The sequence below is a fragment of the Anastrepha ludens genome, chromosome 6 (assembly GCF_028408465.1).
Source record: "Anastrepha ludens isolate Willacy chromosome 6, idAnaLude1.1, whole genome shotgun sequence".
In the NCBI taxonomy this organism is placed as follows: domain Eukaryota; kingdom Metazoa; phylum Arthropoda; class Insecta; order Diptera; family Tephritidae; genus Anastrepha; species Anastrepha ludens.
The window spans coordinates 116,150,399-116,173,179 of record NC_071502.1 but is presented as its reverse complement, the minus strand read 5'-3'; the positions used below and the strand labels follow the sequence as shown (position 1 = coordinate 116,173,179).

At 36.1% G+C, this 22,781-nt stretch overlaps 1 protein-coding gene across 1 annotated transcript in view; it reads left to right on the top strand.

Moving 5' to 3' along the window:
• Positions 1-22,781, top strand: part of LOC128867720 (cell adhesion molecule Dscam2) — a 245,634-nt gene that overhangs the window by 102,832 nt on the left and 120,021 nt on the right. The window contains exons 5-6 of the mRNA XM_054109170.1: positions 9,152-9,301; positions 21,686-21,809. Coding sequence (XP_053965145.1) covers positions 9,152-9,301; positions 21,686-21,809 — 274 coding nt within the window. The remainder of the gene's footprint in view (positions 1-9,151; positions 9,302-21,685; positions 21,810-22,781) is intronic.

The following is a 22,781-nucleotide window of genomic DNA, read 5'->3' as shown; positions in this document are numbered from 1 at the left end:
ATTTTCATTTAATATTATTTTGCATAGTTTTTGTTTCAAAATCTCTTACCTTTGTTTTGACAGTTGTCTCACAGTTCTATATAACCGAAGCAGAGAATGAGTATGTGATCAAAGGCAATGCAGCGGTGGTGAAATGCAAAATACCCTCGTTCGTAGCTGATTTTGTGCAGGTCGAAGCTTGGGTCGATGAGGAGGGTGTCGAATTGTGGCGCAGCAACTCTTCGCAAGCTTATGGTATTTGCGTGAATGTCAAAATTTTCCGCTTAGTTGCGCGTGTAATGTGCGCAAGTTCTTTAGCTCCCCATTTCCCAAGCAACACCACCTTTCCCTTCATTACCATTTTTTAAGACATTTTTATTTTACTTTTCCATATGTTATTCATTTTATGTCCTCTTTCTATTTTCTCACTCATTCACTTCTCACGCAGTTGTCATACAGAGTTATGAGTCCGAGGCCGATAATGAATATGTCATACGTGGCAATTCGGTGGTAATGAAATGTGAAATTCCTTCTTATGTGGCAGACTTTGTGTTTGTCGATCTGTGGCTAGACTCGGAAGGCAGAAATTACTATCCAGACACTGATAAAGAGATTGGTATAGCTGATAGTTAAAAAAAATTAAATTTTTTCATGAACTCTACGCATGCGCTGATGTGTTTCTTAAAACATCCTATTTCACTTCCATTAGCATTAATTTACTTTGCAATTTCCATTACAACCTATTGTGTTTCGTTTTCATTTAGTGGTACATCAATTTTATCAAACTCGCGTTATTGATGAATTTGTTTTGCGTGGCAACTCCGCAACACTCAAGTGTCTGGTGCCCTCTTTCGTGGCGGATTTCATAAATGTAGAATCGTGGGTGGATGATGAGGGCGTAGAATTTATGCGCGCAAAAAGCGATGAAGTGATGGGTAAAATTTCGTATATTTTAAATAAAAAAAAAACTTAAGCTACAATAATTTTTTAAGTGTTAAAAAGCCCATATAGCTCGTTTCATGAAAATATTTTCTAGAATTAATAACTCTAGTAGGGTTCTGTGTTCCTTGGACCTAAAATTTCCCGCCATTGGTGCAACTTTGAATTTTATTTTACATATATTTTTCATGCCTACTTCGCTCATTCCTAACTCGCTTTCCGTTCCATTTCCTTTACAGTTGTCAAGCAATTCTTTGAATCGCAAGTTTACGACGAATACGTTATTAAAGGCAATGCCGCTATTTTCAAATGTCAAACGCCATCTTTTGTTGCCGATCACATAGATATTGTCGATTGGGTCGATACTGAGGGTGGCATTTATACAAAAAACAGTGCCGGTAGTACAGATAAGCAGACTTTCTAAATAATTTTTTTTTCGTACTTTTTTCATATTTTTAAATGTAGTTCTAGGGGGATTTTCCAGCTGTCATCAAAAATGTCCCAAAATTAACATGCAACATAAGTTTTTCGCTTGTTTTTAATTTAATATAATACTTTTTATGATTTCGATTCTAACGCTATTTGTGCTAATGCTCCTCATTGCCTCTTTCACTCTTCTCCTCTATTTCTTTTCCGCTTCACATGCTCGCCCAATTCATAGTCGTTCCACAATCCTATACGGTAAATGTTATGGACGAGGCCGTTCTGCGCGGTAACAGCGCCATACTCAAATGTCACATACCCAGTTTTGTGGCGGATTTCATATCGGTCGCGTCATGGGTGGAAGATGAGGACCGCGAAATATTCACCAATAACGATGGCGTCGGACACTTTGATAGCGGTAAATTACCCTGTACCTTTTAGCAAAATAAATAGTTGATAAACATGCGTAATTTGTTTTTGTTTAAATTCTTAAAATGTGCTGTATATTATCCCGTTTCCATAAAAACATACTCTCTGTCCCGCAAACTATTAGCCTGGCGCTGCTTTAACTTTTCGCAAGAGGTCGTGTAGGGTAACTAGGTACTTCGCGCTTTCCATCTGCTTTTTTTTCTTAATTTATCTGCTTATTCTTATTTCATTTTTCAAATTTCAAATTATCATGAAACCTCTTTGTCTGATTTTCCGTTTCACTGTTTCACTTTTCTTTTATTTTTTGTTATTTCTTATTTGTTTCATTCCTATCCATTTCCTCAAACCTCCCGTTGTCATCCACACACTCCATGGGCCCATCCAGCCTGCCGTACCCATGAAAATCCCCCTTCATGTAGTACAGTTTTGTAGATTGTGTAATTATGATGTAAATATTTGTAACAAAAATGCTAATAACAATAAAACAAAATAATCACTAAAATATGGTTTTTAACAAAAATTATGTAAGGAACTGTAAAAAGAAAATGTATATATACTTTTGGCATATAAAATATAAAATATACAGGTGAATGAATGTACATTATTGGCATTTTTGTTGACCGCTTCATTGCATGTTGACGCTTTTTTATATTATCAGTACGTACGCTTTAGCTCCTTACTTTGAACAATTCTATTTCAACACAAAATGGAAGAAAGTAATAAAAATTTGAATAAAAATGTTAAAATTAACATTAAAGCGTGAAAGCACCTCAGTGTGTGGACTACTTTATGCATTGTGTTTTCTTATTATTATTCTTATATTCTAATCGAATTAATCGATTTTGTGTCATATCTGACCGTTATTGACGGGTAGTGAAAAAATAGAGTTCAATTCTTAATGCTATAGTTTAGGTTAGGTTAGCTGCTAAATGGATTCTGCGCAAGGCAAGCGCAAAGGATCGCTTGAAGAGACATTGGCTGAAGCCAAAAGAACAAAGGTGTCCGCCACTCAGGCGACTAACATCACGATAAAGAAATCTTTTGCGGAAAAAAGCTGCATAAGAGCGGTGATTGATCGCAGTTCCCATGACAGTACGACACTGCACGCAAACTGGAACCTGATAAACAGGAGTATCTGCAAAGTATGCAGAGATATACTGAAAGAAAATTCAGGACCTCCACCCAGTTGCTCGAATGCGGGTTGGTTCGAGCACGCGTAAAATTAATAAGGTGCGCTGAGCAACGATCGGTAGACCTAAACACCTTGACAATAAATCGTTTAGGGTAGCCTTGGCCGGGTGCCCACCTCGATGTGGTTCTCCGAGAAAATATCCCCACCCGGCCAAGATCCAAAACCTGGATACCAGACTTCCACAGCGATCCAGAGGAAGTACTGAAACTAATTAAGCGGGTATTCTGGTCTAGACGCCTTAATTTTAGGTATTTTTAAAACTAAGATAAAAAAAAGCGAAAAACATTTCCATTTTTTTATGGTTTTTATTAATATTGGAAAAGTATAAAAAAAATATAAAAATAAAAATGTCGTGGAATTACTGGCCGGCGGAGTGGGGGCTACATAAAAAACGTTGCTCCATGATTGACATGATTCCAACCCTTGTAGTGATCGAAAACAAACTAATTAAAAAAATTCTTCATTAGTTAGGACGTTGCTATCGGATTACGCCAAATCAAAGAAAAAAATCACAAAATGACGTCAACTTACAATACAAAAAAAAGTTTTTTTACCCTCCTTTTATTTTGTTTTGAAGTTTTTTTAAAATACATACTTCAAACTAAAATTTTTCAAAATCCGAGGCAGGCGCGATAGACAGATGTAAAATAAAAAATTCTTATCAAACTTCAAAGCGATCGGTCAAGTAGAACTTGAGATATCATGACGACTATCTCAAAAAAAGTAGTTTTGAGAAAATCGCGTTTGAAGTTTGAGCAACAATTCCAATAGAATTACTTAGATCATAATATTTACTACTCACTCTGGACTAATCGGCGATATTTTTCCAGGTATATAGTATAGAAGTATATATACCTATATCTCCGAAAATAATTCGAATTTTGAAAAATCCGTTGAAGGGCATATTTTTGAAGGTCTAAACTTTGAAAATATGCGGAAAAGAATCAATTTTTCTCAAATTTCTTGACCAGAATAATCCCTTAACTGGGCAACCCTGAGCTAGCTAAATAGCCGTTAAGTGAATGTAAAATACATACATTTTTATATGTTCATTATAATCAAAGGCTCATTACGTGATTATGCGAGAATGTAATTGAAAGTTGACAGTCACCGGCGAAGGGATCGTTAACTCTGTTTCCGGCCATCGTCAAAGTTGAATCACCCGTAGTTATAAAGCAGCTAAAATTAGATTTTAATAATTAAAACTGAGTTTGGAGATTTTGTGAAATTTAATTTTGAAAGATGTAAATGGGGGAAAAATGTATCGAAATTGTAGAAAAATTACTGACTAAACATTTCTCATAAAAGTTTAAAAGGTTTTAGCTGTTTTTACAATGAATTTCCTAATATGTTGCTTTCATTTCTTTGTGTACGTATAATTTTTCAAGCAAGTGTATATGCAAATAGAATCAGCTGGAACTGGGTGAAATTATTAGGCTCTTCGCACACGGCTCGTATCGTCAGCGTTGCATATGCGACAAAATGTATGCGAGGGTACGCTCCGCTGTCGCACTCTTGTGTTCAAATGGCGAACCGCACAAGAGTCGTCACCTATTCGTACTCGTCGCAGCAAGCACGCAGCATAAGGCCTATCATATAGCAGGGATTTTCATGTATTTGACATTCAAAAGGATTTTTTTTTTGGAATGAAAAAATAATCTTATTTACAAGGTCTTTAAGGTTTTTTGTCTGCAATCAAAAATTGATTCTATGAACTTTCATCAAAAATTTTATAATCTACAAAAATTTGATTTTCATGTTAATAACCCTAATCCTATGCCGATAACCCTAATCTCGTGTCCGGCCAATTCGTCGAGAAATCATGATTTTTTTTATGAAACTACTGCACGGTGCATGTTTGTTTGTGATAAAATATTATTAAAATGAAAGAATTTGAAAAAGTTTCCTTGGATGCGTTTAGTTAAAGCTTAGAAGATGATACCTTATGAATTTTTTCTAATTTTCTGTTGGCATTATAAGGCAGTAATAAGCGTCGCGAACGACCCATCGGCATGCGATAAAGTGCCAAATGACATGGGATTAAGGAAAATTGTCTATAGATAGTAATCTTAAAAACAAAAAGTTTCCCCAGTGTTCTATAGAGGAGTTAAAGGGATGAGGGATAACTTGTGTTAAAGTTTCGACACTGCGTTTTCTACGTTAGAAATCCTCACCGTCTTTTACTCCGTCTATCATATTAAAATTTCAAAAAGAATGCTACTTGCCTCAGCGTAATCAAATCCTTTCATACGCGCTAATGCATTCGGGTATGTTCGATTTTTTTTTTAATAGCCGGCTTCACAGTTTCCACAAGCTCGTTATAAGCATTTTTAGACATCCTGTAAAATGTCTGAAATTTTTAATCATTCTCTTGTAACTCCCTCGTGGCAATAAATGAAATGCTGTTTCAATTATTCCTAATGTACGGATGCACCCAGTGCTTCTTTTTTCTTTTACCTTCTTCTCCGATGGAGAAGATAATATACTTAAATAAATTCCTCTTCATCGCTCGACATATTGATGACAACTCGTAGTTTGACGAAAGATAGTCGCGGCGTATACGGATATGTAAACATATCTTCATCATCGGTGCATTAAAAAAGTATGTCGCGCCGATGATGATACGAGCCGTGTGTCGGGGGTCTTAAAATGCTGATATTTGTGTATAGTGCTTAGTTAATTTTTTCAACTTAAATGGATAGAAGTACGTTCATATATGCAGTGTTTAGCAATAAATCCACAAAAAATAATCTACACGTTCACATATAGCAGATTAGCTGCAAAATTGACTATCAGCTGTCAAGACTGCTTTGAAAGGTTTCTCTTCATAGAAATTAGTTTGCTGGAATATGTTAGTGTTTTTGGTTTGTTAGAAGAAATGAGAATAATAATAGCTAAAGCAGAAGGAATATCTAATTGAATTGCGCGATTTGATGCTAGTAATAGACAGTTGGCGGAAACCCGTAAACGACGTTTGCTGAGGTTTGCAAAAAATTGTGGCAGCAAAACGCATGCGAAATTTCATAATACATTTTACAATAAGCAATAAAAGGCAGACAATGGCAAACCTCCGAGTGTATTTCTGCCATAAAAAGCTCCTCATAAAAATATCTGCCGTTCGGAGTCGGCTTGAAACTGTAGGTCCCTCCATTTGTAGAACAACATCAAGACGCACACCACAAATAGGAGGAGGAGCTCAGCCAAACACCCAAAAAGGGTGTACGCGCCAATTACATATATATATAATATATAATAGAAGGCCAGAGCGTCTATGGACACACGCAACACATTTCTCCTAACATTCGTAACAATAATTATCGATAACATAGAAAACACAGAGTTGTACGGAAAAAGGATCTTTATAGAAAAAAAAAGTAACTTTTTAATCTAAAAATGCTTTATAATCTCGGATCTCGGAAAGAAGTTTTGTATAGGTAATCCCGCGTTTTAATTACGGATTATGAGTTAAGCTGGCAAAAGTAGATAATCTAGTTATATGTAAACCGAATATACGAGGTGTGCTCAAAAAGTATCGCGAATTTTGTCCCCTTGAATAATCCCCATGAGATATTATGCACTTGTGCTAACGTGTTTTCCAAGCTTCGAAGCACTTTAAAAAATCTTTTTTTTATCTTGTTCAGTTCCTCCTTCGATGCCATCTTAATCTCGTCAACCGTAGCGTAGCGTCATCCTTTCATGGGCCTCTTCAGTTTCGGGAACAAGAAAAAGTCTACTGTGGCTGTGGCATCATAAGTGTGTTGTTTTTGGCCAAAAAGTCGCGCACAAGCGACAATGTGTGAACAGGGGCGTTATCGTGATGCAAGAGCCAATTTTAGTTCTTCCACAAATCGGGGCGTTTCTGGCGGATTGCTTCGCGCAAATTACGCATAACTTGCAGGTAATATTCCTTATTGACCGTTTTACCCTGTGGCAAGAACTCATAATGCACAACGCCCCTGCAATCGAAGAAAACGGTAAGCAAACCTTTTACATTCGACCGAACTTGGCGCGCTTTTTTCGGTCTTGGTTCATGCGGCAGCTTCCATTGAGATGGTTGATCTTTGGTTTCCATGTCATAACCATAAATCCACGATTCGTCACCAGTTATGACCCTCTGGAGCAAATTTGGGTAGTCGCGGACAGAGTTCAACATCTCATTAGCAATGTTCATGCGATGCTGCTTTTGGTCGAAATTAAGCAGTTTTGCGAATTTTGCGGCGACCCGTCTCATGCCCAAATCATTGAAAAATGACATGAGCCAGTCAATATGTCTAGGTCCTCAGCAACTTCTCTAATAGTGATTCGACGATTGGCCAATACCATTTTCTTCACTTCATCAATTTTTTCGTCTGTTGAAGTGCTCGGGCGTCCGGCAAGCCGGTACGCTTTTCGTCGTTCACATCTTCACATCTTCTCGGCCTTCTGAGAACATTTTGTACTATCGATAAACGTTGCTTTGGTCCAAAGTAGCTTCTCCATATGACACAGTCAACATTGGGAATGCATCCGCGCACTTAATTTCGTTTTTCACACAAAACTTGATATAGGTTCCTTGATCCATCTTTTTGAATAGGTAAAAATCGAAACACGTGCAAGCAAAGCAGCTGTCAACAATTAACTGAACATTCCAAATGGCCGAACTCATCGGCATGAGTGAGAGACATGAGTACCACATGTCGCCACAAAAAAATCGAAATTCGCGATACTTTTTGAACACACCTCGTAAATCTGCACAGCCTTTTTTTTAACTGATTGCGTCATGCCTATTATTGACTAAAATCCATACCAATCCATATTTTAAGTTAAAGTTTGGTTTTTATTTGCATTTGTAACTACGGGCCAATAAGTAATGTGGAACCAAAATTTGGAACTATTAATAAGTTTAGAAATAAATTGTTCAAAGTAAAACATGTTATGGTATGTTAGTAAATGCTTGACTGCTATAATAAATATAAGTAAATGTACATAGGTACATACATGTATAAGTTTTTGAGGAACTGTGGTGCATTTGAATTTCAACAAAGTTGAAACTTTTAGGCGGAATTTTTAGTTTGTTTTAAAATAACAAAAAAAAAAACAAGAAAATAATCAATAAACCTGCACGCATTTGCTACACTGCGCATGAATATTGAAAACGCTTTTAAGGGGTCCCGGTGATCTAGAGCTCGAAAATTTAGGGTATTTTCAGGAATTTTTTTTACAAAAAAAAAAATTAAAAACGATATATAAATTTTTTAGGCTTTTTATTTAACTTCTTTTACATACAACAATGAAAAACAATGTTAATTTTAATAATTTGAAAAATGGCGCTGAAATTGACCCTCCCGAAAAATTGGACCTGGACGGACGGTGTTGTCCATTTTGGTTCTTCTATTTATTTCCGTACTATAATAAAGAAAATAGAAATTGATAAAATCGCGCGGGTTTGAATTTGACACTAAGTTTTTGAATCCAGCAAATACGAAATAATTTGAAATACTAATATGATTATAGTACGGGCGATAGTCGTTCATCTTGTGAACAACATATTAAAATTTCAGATGATTCGGTTGAATAGTTTTTTTTTGTTTACAACACCAGTTCGAAAAAAAGTCGTTTTGAGATCAATGAGTTTAAAGTTTGAGGTACAGGAGCGCGCAAACCGCTCTCTACTTAGTTAATGGGCTGTAGAAGCTATAATATTGGGAATATGCCCATGAAAACTTCACAGTATATTCATAAGATACTATACTTTCAAAATATCGAAAAACCAAAAAATCGATTTTTTGAAATTTCTAGACCACCGGGGGTCCCCTTAAATGAAAACTCGAAAAAAATATACTCTCAAATGCACAACAGTTTTTCAATGAAATACTAACATGAAATGCATGCCTGTTATGTAGCTGAATTAATAAACTACACTATAAATAGAGAAATAAGAAATAAGAGACGAAAAAATTCTTGATATAATAAAAAAATCGAACAAAAATATGCATAAAAAGCTATGAACTATAATACAGCAAATTCGGAAATTTAAAACAAAACACTCATCTCAGTATTTATAGTGTAGTTAATGTACATATTCGTACCTATGTATGTGTGTGTTGCTAGTTTTTATATAATGCAAAGTTTTTGAATTACATACTAACATTTCTTTTATTTTCAATTTTTCCAATCTCCTTACGCAACACGCCGCATATGCCAAATTAGATGGCAAATACTTGGTTTTGCCCTCTGGTGAGCTGCATATTCGTGAAGTTGGACCTGAGGATGGCTATAAGAGTTACCAGTGCCGCACCAAGCATCGTCTGACTGGCGAAACACGACTGAGCGCGACTAAAGGACGCTTGGTGATTACAGGTAAGTTGTAAGATTTAAGTGTATTTCTAGTGATAAATTTATATCGATTTTTTTTTTTGAAGAATAATATTGCACAGTTAAAAATTTTGAAATTTGAAAAAAGTACTATTATAAAAAAATTTGAAGAGGAATTTGAAAGAAATTGAAATCATGAAAATTCGTCGAGGCAAGGCGGATTCATTAGAGGTGGTGGCACCAACCCAGCAACAACATTTTGTACATAAGAATGTCACGTCAAAGTGGAGAGAAAAGAAATGATTTATTTATTTAAAATCGGCCGCCCTAGCCGAATGGGTTGGTGCGTGATTACCATTCGGAATTCACAGAGAGAACGTTGGTTCGAATCTCGGTGAAACCAAAATTAATAAAAACATTTTTCTAATAGTGGTCGCCCCTCAGCAGGCGATGGCAAACCTCCGAGTGTATTTCTGCCATGAAAAAGCTCCTCATAAAAATATCTGCCGTTCGGAGTCGGCTTGAAAGTGTAGGTCCCTCCATTTGTAGAACAACATCAAGATGCACACCACAAATAGGAGGAGGAGCTCGGCCAAACGCCCAAAACGGGTGTACGCGCCATATCGCCATAATATAAACTCATTACAAAACTTCAGTTTTCAAACTATTTATTTATTTATAAAAAGCTTTTTGAATTTAAATTCATTACAAAATTTCGGTTTGCAAATTATAAATTTTAATGTATTATAAATAATTAATGTTAAAATGAATAATGTAAAAATAAATTCGCCTTGTTTCATTCTGGGCTGACTCTGAGCCTCATGGACATGGGGAAAGAAAAAAAGCAAAACAGCTGGTCTACTGCACCCAATAGATTTGCCATGCTGATATCCGCATGCACACGGCGAATGAAAAAAAAAACAATCTAGCGCGCCATACCTCTAATAGATTCACTTTGCGTTGAAGTAATACGAAAATGAAATGTTTAATAGTGTTTTCACTTTTAATAATTTGTAAGAGTCTAATTGGCAGTGAAAGAAATTATTTTTAACTGTGAAATATGATATGAAAAATTCAGTTCTCTACTACACAAATCGAAATTGTTCAAAAAGAGTGATATTACTGCTTAAATAATTTTTATTTTTAGGGTCAGCAAATAAGTACTACACCTTTATCTTAGACCAAAAAAAATATTTAAATTAGTTCGAGTTTTGAAATTTGGAGTTAAAAAAATAATCGGCAATGTACAAAATTTGAGAATGTACAAAAGTTCGCCCTGAAACTTAATCAACCTGTCCTTAATAACAATTAAGGGCATGTCAGCAATTATTGAGAAACTACCTATTTTCTATTTGCTTAAAAATTTAATATTTAATAAATCACAGATCCAAAACTGAAATTCAAATTTAAATATCTAGTCTAGAAGTCAAAAAACAAAAAAAAAAAAAAAAAACATTAGCGCCATTTTGGCTGGTATTGTCACCTGCAAAGCGAATGAAAATATAGCGAATTCGCCACGAAATGGCGAACGAGTGTCGAAAAGGGATTTTTTGTATTGCCATTGGCGAAAAAACAAAATTCACTTCGCCATTACTATCAAAATTTGGCTCCTGCTTATTCTGTTCGCATTGAAAAAATGGAAAGGATGTAAGTACACTTTAATCTTTTTTATGTATATAAGAAGTATACATAAATGTACTGGATAAATATTTGCTCCTTGCTTGTGCTTCTCTTCTTCAGTAATTTCTCTGGACAAGCACTGCAAATTTCACTTTCCAAAATGGGATACTACCCTCCTTTAAAATAAGCAAAACTATGGGTTGAGCAAGACTCAATTGAAATTCATTCCCCACAGTTTGTTGGTAACTGCCATGTGCAAAAAATCTTAGCACATAACACGATTTTAACATTGGCGTTATGGATGATGACTGGTGGCAAATGAAATCTACAAATGCCAATATGTAAAAAACATAATTTGATCAAAAACTTGTATGGTTCTTTGAATCGATTATCATTAAATATGATACTTGCACAGCGGTCGGCAGTTCCATAGGAATGAAGTAATTTTTCTATAAAACACTTCTGACGAATAAGGTTAAGAAGGTTTCAATTCGTTGGTTGTTTGGTTGGTTAAAGTGGTGATTCTTCCAGAATCCAACTAGCGCTTCCGCACCATTTTGTTTCCACACCCTCGTTACCAACTTGTTAAACGGTTATTTACAGCATGACTACATAGGTATATCCAGTCTGTGCGGTTTACGAACCTTATTAGGTTGTTGATGTCTAAGCCAGACAGTTGTTCGAGACTCTCGAACAGCGGTTAATCCAGGGCTAGCATTCTGTCCTTCCATAGGGCGGGAAATTCACAGAGAAAATGGAAGATTGTTTCCTTTTTCTCCGGTTGTTTACAACTGTGACAGTATGTATTGTGAAGGATACCCATTTTGGCTGGTTTTTCTCCGATAGACCAAAAGCCAGTTATGATTGCCGTTAGTCTCTAGGCGTCCCGTCGTTTCATGCTTATTAATGTCAACGATTGCTTAAGGTTGTAGGTAGGCCATAACGTTCTGCTGATTTTGCATTTCGTCTGGTCTTTCCATCTACAATCCGCGATTCGGAGGTATTTTTGGGAAATTATATTCTTGTCTGCACCTAATGGTGTGAATGCCGATTCTGCAAGAGCGTTATTCATGGCAGATCCGATTCTTGCCAGTTCATCTGCTTTTTCGTTACCTTCAATGTTCCGATGTCCCGGGACCCAGATTAAGGTAAATTTATGGTTTTCGCTCAAGGTGGTAAAGCTAGTCTTGCTTTGTTCCACCACTTTAGAGGTTGTTGTAGCTGAACTCAGTGCCTGGATTGCAGCTTGGCTATCCGAAAGAATAGCGATATTGCCCTTAAAAGAGGGATCTGCGACTAGTAGCCTACAAGCTTCCCCAATTGCCAGTACTTCCGGCTGAAAGACATTGCAAGCATTAGGGAGACGAACAGGTCTTTCAATTTTAAGTCTATGAGAATATATACCATCTCCAACACCACAATACATTTTACTACCTTCTGTATAGACTGCAGTGTCGAAGTTGTTTAGAGAGAATCCCTTATTTCATTCTTCCTTAGATGGGAAGAGAGAGGCAAAATTCCTATTGAATGTTACCGTCGGGACGATGTGGTCAGTCCTCACCGAGGTTAACTGAGTTTTTCGGAATAATAGACTGGCATGACCATAAGTTTTTTCTTTCAGGTAGTGAAGTGCGCTTTATGTATGTCCAATTCGCATAAGTATACAAAATTTTAAGTGTATGTAGATGACAAAAATGTCAAATGAGGATGAAGAAATTTATTTTGTTTAAATGGCAACGACATAAGTCCGGCGAAAAAGTTCATTCGCCACTCACAGTAGAAATTTTTGGTCTGTTCGCCAAACCGTTCGTTTGGCCACATTTGTTCGCTTTGCAAGTGACAATATCAGCCTCTGCAAACGTTTTAGAAAAATCTGTGAAATAGTTAATGGCACGTCAGGCTGCAAATAAAACAAAGAAATTAAAATTAAAAATTATGAAATGCGAACTATAATTTAGTTGCCCTGATTAAATGATCTATTTATGTACCCGCGCGTGCATGGAGAGCTGAATTTTTCATAAACAAAAAAAAAAACATTTTACCACTTAAATAAACTTGAACACTTGCTAAAGTAACAAATTAAAAGATTTAAAAAATCTTTGCAGTAATTTCTTGGTAAAATGTTTTTTTTTATGTTTATACTGAGGTAAATATAATATCTGCGGAATTTTGAAAAAAAAAATTTTGCTTTCATAGATTTTGCTTACGAAGCGTTAAATCGCAGTGCTTGATAGAAATATTTGAAACTGCTATCGAAATAATTTTTGGTGAGCGTGTGCTTATAAAAAATAGAAGTATTTACATTTTTTTTTTTATTTTTTTATAAAATATTTTTTTATTTTTTGTTGCACTAAAGTAATGATTGCTAGCAAATTAAGTATTGCCTTGAAACAAGTCCAGATAAGTGTTTTTTTTTTCAAAATCTGCAGATATATATTTTGTAATAAGGCAGTTCACAATTATGTGCACACGACCGGTGTATATTTTTAAGATGCAAATTTCATGCTGCCAGGTCGTATGCATTTAATTGTAAATTGCGCTACTATTTTTAAGCTGAAAATAGCACTTAAACTTTAAAAAATAATATGTAAATTAAAGGAAATGAATAAATTATTTAAAAAGAGTTAATTTGAAAAAAAATTAATTAAAAAAAAAATTAATTAATTTAAAAAAAAAGATTAAATTAAAAAAAATTAGATGAAACAAAAAAAAATAAATTAAATTAAACAAAAATTTATTATTATTATTTTTTAATTTATTTTAATTAAAAAAAATAATAAAAACATTAATTTTTATTTTTCTAAATTTAATTTAGTTTAAATTAATTAGTTAATTTTTTCTTAATTTTTTTTTCTTAATTTTTTTTAAATTTTATTAAACTAATCTTTTTTTAATTTTTTTAAATTAATTTCTTTTTTTATTTAAATTTTTAAGAGCACAAAATTTTTTGCCATATTTCTTTTTTCAATGAATAAACCACCGAATAAAATAAAAAAAAAATTATTTAATAATAATTTTTTCAATTAAATTGCTTGTATTTCCAATAAAAATGTGCTATTTCTGCTTATGCTGCCATATCAATTTAAATTTTTATTGAGCCATCAAAGTTCCGAAAAATATGCCTACATACATTTTTTCACTCACTTTAATCGCTCAATGAAAATATTCTTAGAATTAATTTATGTGAAATATAAAAAGCAACAAATTCTTGATAAAAAACACAAATATCAGCAAGTATTGCAATCAAAAAGATTTTTCGCTTAAAATCATTTTCTTTGCGCCAACAACAACATAGAAAAAATAATAATTTACGTTAAAAATAAAAATTAAATTTGGCATTAAAATTTTGTTAACGCTTTTACGTTTCATCAGAAGATTTTTAAATTCATTTAATTGAAAATATTTACATAAATTCATAACTCACCGCGTACATCAAGAAATTGTTGCTACCTTAGCCTGCATTGAAAACTGCCTGAATGTTGGGATAGGGTAAACTGAATAAAAAATTTGATTTCACGAAAATGGATTTTTACGCAAAAATATTAAATATTAAAGTAAATGTCGAATTAAAATTCTGTTTGCTTGGCTTGAGCTTGAATACATGGGGCATTTTGACTAACACAAGTAATTGTAAATTTTTCAATGTCAGAAAAATTAAAGAAAAAAAAATTACAAAAAAGCACTTGCTAAACTCGTACCCTAATCCTAAGCAAATTTTCTAAAGTGTAAGGTAAGTGTGCTTTCATAAGTAAATTTTAAATTAATACTTAAAGTTAATAAATAAATATTTAATGTACTTTTGTTTTAAGGCTCATAGAAATTTTCGAGCCAACCAAAAGAAATTAAAATAAGTATATAAATTACTTTAAATTCATTATTACAGAACCGGTTGGCAGGGTTTCACCGAAATTTCCCACTGTGCAAACGAGCAGCAGCTTTACGGCGATCGCGCAGTCTGGCGTCACGCTTCTATGCCCAGCGCAAGCCTATCCAGCGCCAATGTTTAGGTGGGCTTTAGTTGATTAGTCGATTATTCTGTTGTTGTTGTTGTAGCAACATAACTAGCATAATACAATATATGGGGAATATGTGCGGCCAATCCATACAGTCCTTGGCCGTATATAAATCCGGTTCGTTCCGGTAACGTAGAACCGACTGTCGTGGGAACGATCGATTATTCTACTCTCCGGCCGGTTTGAGCCGCGACCGAATTGCAACGATTAGTATTAAGTTAATTAATTAACTTAATGAGTGCATTTTTAGCGCCATTCATTTCAAATTGTACCAGTTCTCTACTTCCACACTCATCCAGTTTTCGCACTGAATTTTTTTTAGTATTTTTTTTTTGTTACATATCATTTTTCTAGAACCCGTTGGTAGCGTTGGTCCACGTCTACTTTCTGGCAATGATATAAAAGTTCTAATCACCCCTGGTGGCAAATCTGTGACGCTGCTTTGTCCAGCACAAGCATATCCGGTGCCAGTGTTTCGGTAAGCGAAAGATCCTGGTGACTTTTGTCTAGGGGCAAAAAAACGGGGCCTTATTTTTAAAAGAGATTTCAATATTTAAGTAAATTTTTTTAATACATGGTGGGCAAGCTCCAAATTTTATTTTGCTGTGTAGTCATGCGGCATATTTATGTAATATATACAGTGACAGTTGTTGTTGTTGTGGGAACGTACCCACTTGCTTTGTTTCCGTTTGCTGTAAATGATTTTCGACATTTATGAGACACTTAAGGCGTCTTCGATTCGCTACTTCTCTTCTCACCATCCTTTGACTCTGCTCGCTTGACGAAAAAATTGCATGTGAAAGCAACAACACAGTTACCGCGCAAGATTCGCACACGCTAGCGAGTAAGTTTATACCACATAAAACTGGTATAACTCACTATATTCAATGCTGCCAACTCAATTTTTTGATGTTACGCAAATCTCATTACCTCGCGTTTATATACGCCAATTTTTTTTCGTCAATTCGTAACTTGTGGAAGAGCGGGAGACTCGAAAAGAAAATAGGTTCGTGCTTTGTGTTACCGTTCTCTTCAATGTTTGGCTGTAAACTAAAAACGACAACAATTGCAAATAACGGAATTGCCGTGTGTGAACACGACGCGCAACTCAAAAAGAGAATCCGAAGAGGTGAAGAAACAAAAGTTTCCCTGTATGAACTCATTAAATGTTTCTAAACAAACGCAATATTTGGGAGCTCTTTTCCAGTGCTGCCAACATTTGTTTATTTCTGCCAGTTGCTTCATCTAACGCATGGCGAAACGAAGACGTTTTTTATTACAAGGTTCGCCAACAGTGTAATGGCGGCGAACGTAAATATTCAACTCCTTGTGGGAAATTTACTCGATTTATTTATTGATGTTGCTCTTGCTCGATGTTCTATAAATTCCGTCTATTTGATCAAAAATTTCCACGTAATAGCAGCCTTTCCCGACGTATTATTTCGCCTCTTAATTTTTCGGTACATTACCATGAAATTCATGAGCTTTGTGGTAATGCTACCCTGTGAAAAAGGAAACTCTGCATCTACTTCTATAATACCACCTAGCACCCGCTCTCAAAGGTGCAGACGGGAATCCCCAGGGCCAGCGGAACCGAGGTAGGCGCTCATGTCGCCGTTACATCGGAAGTGAAATAAAAGCTGGGAACAAAAACCTGACGTAGCAGCAAGTAAAAGCTAAATTAGCGAATAGAATGGAGTGGAAAAATTTTGCTTTGGCCCTTGCTCCGCAACGGAACTCGAGGAACTACAAGGTGAAGTCCAAAATAAATAAGACTGAGCTAAAATAGAAACGACAAAAGCTTAGTTCTGATAACTTCAAGTTTATTTACAAAAGTGGATCGATGAAATGATGCATTATCATGTAATAAGTGTCAGCTTCCTCCTTCACAGTATTCAGGGCGAATTCGACGAATGCGATGCAACAAACGCTTCAAAAAGCCATAATAGAAAATTGCATTGACAGTTTGGCCAGTTGGCACGAACTTCTTGTGGACAATTCCCTTTGAATCGTAAAACCAATTGAGCACCAACTTGATTTTTGACTCCTCCCAACGCGATTTTTTGCGTGGTGGCTCGTCTGGGGCCTTCTTTTCGGCACTTTGGCCTAATCATTTTTCTTTTCTAGCACAATAATCAGCTTCATTGGACATCCTTTTATTTAAAAGCTACAGCTTCCTTTCATGCGTCCACTTTTTATCACTCAAAAGGAAGAAAAATATTCGTATAATTTATAAAGAATATTTTAGTCACAAATTTCTATTTTTATCTTGTTATTCGATCATTGTACATATTTCGTTTGACTATAAGAAATTAGTGATTCATCAAATGTCTCTTTTATATGTATCGGTAACTCATAAACCGCAAATCGGTATTCGAGTCTTACATATTAAAAGTATCGGATGTTTTCTTAGCTGCACGAGAACTATCGATATCGATGCCATAGTTTGACAGCTGAGAATGGCAAACTGTGTTCACATTTCTCTTCAGTCAGATTTCACAAATCATCGTAAATCGTTTAACGCCAGCACGTTTTTAAAATGTGGAAATTTACTTTGAAAAAAAAAAATTGTGCGCGAAGTGTTGAAAAAGACCCCGAAATGTCGATTTGTCGTCCTCCTACACTTGTTGACCTTTGTTCTTCGACTACGGGGAAAATTTTACATAAGGATTTTGACTTACAGGCGTATAAAATACAGCTCGTCCAAGAATTGAAGCCAAATGACCTTCGCTTCCGTCGGATTTTTGCTGATTGGGCGCGCTTAGATTTGAATTTTTTATTCAGATTTATTGGGAAAAGTAGTCGAAAACGGGACTGATCGAATAGACCATGTGACTCTTAGCCGCGGCGGTCATATGCCGGATATCATCTTCAAAGAATAAATGCCATGAAATTAACTACCAGATTATAATAAAAAAACCATTCCTTTTTCGTATTATCATTTTAAGTCCTCAAGCTCTTAAAAAACACCCTTTGTCTTGCACTCAGCAACTCGTTGCTTTATACAAATGAAAAGCAACATTAAATTTCTAACTCGCCCGATAGAAGCTTCAAACCTATTCCAACATCTTGGCTTCAAATTTTAATTACTCACTAATCGTTTCCTGAGCAAATATTTTTAAATGTTTCACCTCTCATTTCCTTGTTCCTTAGAACCTGTTGGTAGTGTGGGTCCACGTCTTACCTCTGGTGACGAGTCTCGTATCGTTAAAGTTGATTTCGCCAAGAGCGCCACACTACTCTGCCCAGCGCAGGCGTATCCGGTGCCATTATTTAGGTAAAACGTTGTAGTAAATATTTCTAATTTCGGAACGAGAGTCTCGCTTGTTTGTAGATATAATATTATGCACTGCAACTATCCCAACATCACTTTCACTTTTTTAAATCGCTCTTGATACTAAAAAGCCGTTTCTTAAATTTTCAGAACCCGTTGGCTCTGTCAGTCCCAAGATTTTCGCCAATGAAGAAAACATAAAAATTATGCGCGTACCATTGACGCAAAGTGTGACGCTACTCTGTCCAGCTCAGGCGTATCCAGTGCCAATATTTAGGTGCGCAGAACAGACATAAATTAAAAACAAGCGCTAAAGCATTCTACGTATTTTTATGTCCCAATTGGGAGTAAATACTTTTCGAAGAGAGAGGTTTCATGAGCCTGTTTCAACATTCAAGTAGTTTTTGAAAAAAAAAATCTTGTTAATTTTTCTTTTTTCTTATTGGCCTCCAATAATATGTTTTCTGCAGAACCAGTTGGTAGCGTTAGTCCCAAAATGACTGCCGGTGATGATGCCATTAAAATACCAAAAGTATTAAACGCACAAAGCGCTACATTGATGTGCCCCGCCCAAGCATATCCTGTGCCAATTTTTAGGTAATAGAAACTTTTTTTGTATTTGTCGCTGCGAAGTGGCAAAAGGACGTAGACAAAATACTAAATAATGTCGGTCTACATTGAATCATATAATTAGTCCTATCCCAACAAGGTTTTCATGGCCTATGATTTGAGTTCTTCATTTCCTTTCTTTATATTCAACCCTTTTTTTTTATGATACAACAGAGCCCGTCGGTAGTGTGGCACCAAAATTGACCTCCGGTGATGATTCGCGTACCGTTAAGGTGAATGGGGGACAAAGTGTAACGCTGCTTTGTCCTGCTCAGGCTTTTCCGGTGCCCGTTTTTAGGTAAATGTAAGCAAGGAACTCTTAATTTGGTTGTTTCATGATCCAGGTATTTGTTAGTTGAACGAGTGTAAGTTGAAGGCTTCATCACTTCATATTTTCCATTATATTTCTAGAACCTGTGGGCAGTGTTAGTCCTAAAATTAATGCCGGCGATGATTATAATCACTTAAAGGCGAAAAGCGGCCGCAGTTTAAGTTTACTTTGCCCGGCGCAGGCGTATCCCACACCGATTTTCAGGTATAGCGAAATAGCTTTTAAAACTTTACAACCGCTTAAAAAGTTGAACGATGAGCGAAGATATGAAAAAATTGTAGTTGATGAAAACACCTACAGATGAATGAATTGAGTTACATTCAAGCAATGAGGAAAACGTAGGGAGAATTAACATCATTCGACTGGGCTCGACTGATTAAGTAAACTTTATAAAAGCATAGACCTACAAAGAACATTTTCATTTATGAGCTTTTTCGTTCTTTGTTCATAGGTCAACTTACCTTGTGACATATCGCGAGATGGAGGCATCTTTGGGCATTAGTGGAACCAGCAGATATTTCAATATTCCATGAACATTTTGTCGTCAAGAATATTTTTTTTTTGTTGGATGCGGCACAAGTTCACAATTGTCCAAAAAAGTACTTGTTGTTATTATAGGAGTTTACTAAACCCTGCTCGTGCGATGTAATCACTGATCGTCATTGTCTAACTCATCTAACGGTAGGCTCAGGAAACGTGCTGTTTCGACAGGTTGGGTCCAGAGGAAGAGAGGTGTTAGTTGAGTAGTTGAGGGGGCATGCGGTTGGTATTGGGCGGAGTGCGTTCACATGCTGGACATATGTTGGGTTGGTCGGGGTCGATTCTGGATAAGTAGGAGTTTAACCTATCTAGAACGTAATTGAGGCAAATTTACGCTAGTCTTGCGAGGTAGCTGAAGGTCTTTGCCTGCAATAGACGATAACGCCATTCGGAGATCCGGAGTTTAGTAATGTGGTAAAAGTCTACCGACGAATACTGTTTAATGCCTGTATGCAAACTATGCGGTCCAGAAGTTGTAGTTGTTTTTTGTTCTCGATCTCGTAAATGTATTTAAGGAGATGCCTTCCTACACATTTGGGAGGTGGCTCAGGCTCTAACAAATGGCTCCATGGCAACTCATGTTGATTGGTGTAAAGAAATGTTGAACAAATTTTGCCGCGAGTGTCAACAGCGTAACAGATGATGCATTTTGAACCTAAACGTATGAGCGGGAAACAAAACACCAATCGTCAGTATGGGTGCTCCAAGACGAGCGTAATCGAAAAAAAGTTGTTCGAGGAAAAAATACCGCAAAGCAAATCGTCGCCTTTTTTTCAGAAAATTTAGTTATGACGCAACTATGCAACAGTCAATACCGAGTAGTACTAAACCATTTCTTTGCCAGAAGTTTTCGGAGAATAAGGAAAACCAACCGCCGAGGCATCCTTCATAAAGAGAACGCGAGGTTTTTGCTGTTGTAGCAGCATAAACATTCCTTTTTCATGCCGCAGCCCTTAGTCGAGTACAAATCCGGCTCGTTCCGGTAAGGGAGACTCAATTGTCTTAGGGGGTTTCACGTATTAGCTCACAGAAGAGAGTTTTTGAACTCTCAAAAAATCGAATTAATGAGGCATCCGTCTTGCAGCTCTGATTTAGCACCTAATGATTTCTTTTTGTTCCCAAGCAGAAAAAATAAAATGCAATGCCAACATTTTTCAACGCCCTAAGCAGCTATTGAAGCCTCTGAGTGGCAAAAGTGCTTTGAAAATTAGTTCAAGCGAATGCAGAAGTGTATTGACTTCCAAGCGGAATATTTTGAAAAACAATTAAGCCATTTTCATTATTATTTTACTGTGTTTTCAATACTGCACGCAAAATACATAAGGCAACCCTCGTAAATAAGGAAATTTTAATTTTGAAATAAAATAGAAAAAGGCAGTTTTCAAAAAAGCATTCTAACATGTCGGGTTACTTATAACTTTAATGCCATGATTTTCAAATTTCTAGAACCGGTTGGCAGTGTGAGTCCAAAAATTAGTATTGGTGAGGACTTCAAACACGTTAAGGGTAAACAGAATCAAAGTTTGAGCCTGCTATGCCCTGCACAAGCATATCCACAACCAGCTTTTAGGTAACTATGCTTCACAATTTCGAGGGCTGTGAAGAATTAATAGGAATATTTGATGTTGGAAATTTATAACTCCCAGAATTTTATAACTCTCAATATTTTAAAGATTTGGTGCTAAGAGGTTTGTGTATTTGCGCGCGTATTCTATCCCAACATCCGTGCACTATAAATAGATTCTTGCTTAACTCTTTCTCTAAACCTGTTACAGAACCCGTTGGCAGCGTTGCACCCAAAATCACATTTCTTGAACGCTTCAAAATGATGCAAATTGCCAGCGGCAGTGGTAGTGCACTTTTTTGTCCCGCACAATCATATCCAGTGCCTATTTTTAGGTACGTCGTTAACATAAATTAACAACAACCTACATATTTGATCAGATTTGAACATACTTTCAGGCAGTTTAACCCATTTTTAATATGTCCATGGCACTTCCTAAATCAATCATTACTAACGATTTTTTTTCTCTTACAACCAGAGCCTGTTGGCAGTGTACGCCCCAAAGTACAACCACAAGACAAACACCAATTTATCGATATCGAATTGGGTCACAATTATGCACTACTCTGTCTTGCACAATCCTATCCAATGCCGGCGTTTAGGTAAAAATTGCAATTTTTTACGCTACTTACTTTAAATTGTTTCGGAAGCTTTTTTTCTAGTGATGCGTTTGTTTGTTTTTATCCACCAGCATTCAGACAGCTTGAAATTATTGCTCAGTAAAACTATTATTTTGCACGTAACAATTTTGACATGCAATTTTCATTGTCCACTTTTCGTAGAACCGGTCGCTAGCGTCAAACCCAAAATTAACGTACAAGACAAGCTGCAGACACGCGAAATCGCGAGTGGCGTTGGATTCGCTTTACTCTGCCCAGCGCAATCATATCCGACGCCAGCGCATAGGTAGATAACGGTATAATTTGAAATTGTTGACTAAAAATTATGTGGGCAAGTTGTGGCCAGTAAATAAGCCAAATTTCTCCTTCTTAGTTGCTTATTGCTGAGAGAAATAAAGGGTGATCAATTTAGAGGCATTGGATTTCAAATTAAAATAAAACAACGAAAATTGAAATTGATTGGGCAATCTTTATTATTTTTGAGTAGAACCATTTCTGACATTAATTTTTTAAAGATAATCCCTTTCACATATTGGCCGCAACTGCGCCGTAATTCGCCCATCCGTAAACACCAATTTCGAATCACTCGCCGGAAGACTTCGGTCGGTATCTCGTGAATAAGTTCAATAATGTTGGCTTCCAATGCCTCAATCGAAGCTGGTTCATCCGCAAAGCATTTAAACTATACATAGCTCCACAAATAAAACTCCAAAGGTGTGATAACACACGATCTTTGTGGTCAATCCACTAGTCCGAGATGAGTGATAAATTGCTTACCTAAACGACGACGCAGTGAATCCATTGTTCCACGGGCTGTATGGCAAGTAACGCCGGCGCCGCTTGTTGGCACCAAATGGAGATCCCAGGCTTCAATTTCCGGCATCGAAAAGCAGGCCGAACGCGCGATGAACACCTTTCACAGACCGTCGTTTTTCGTAATACAATTGTACGATT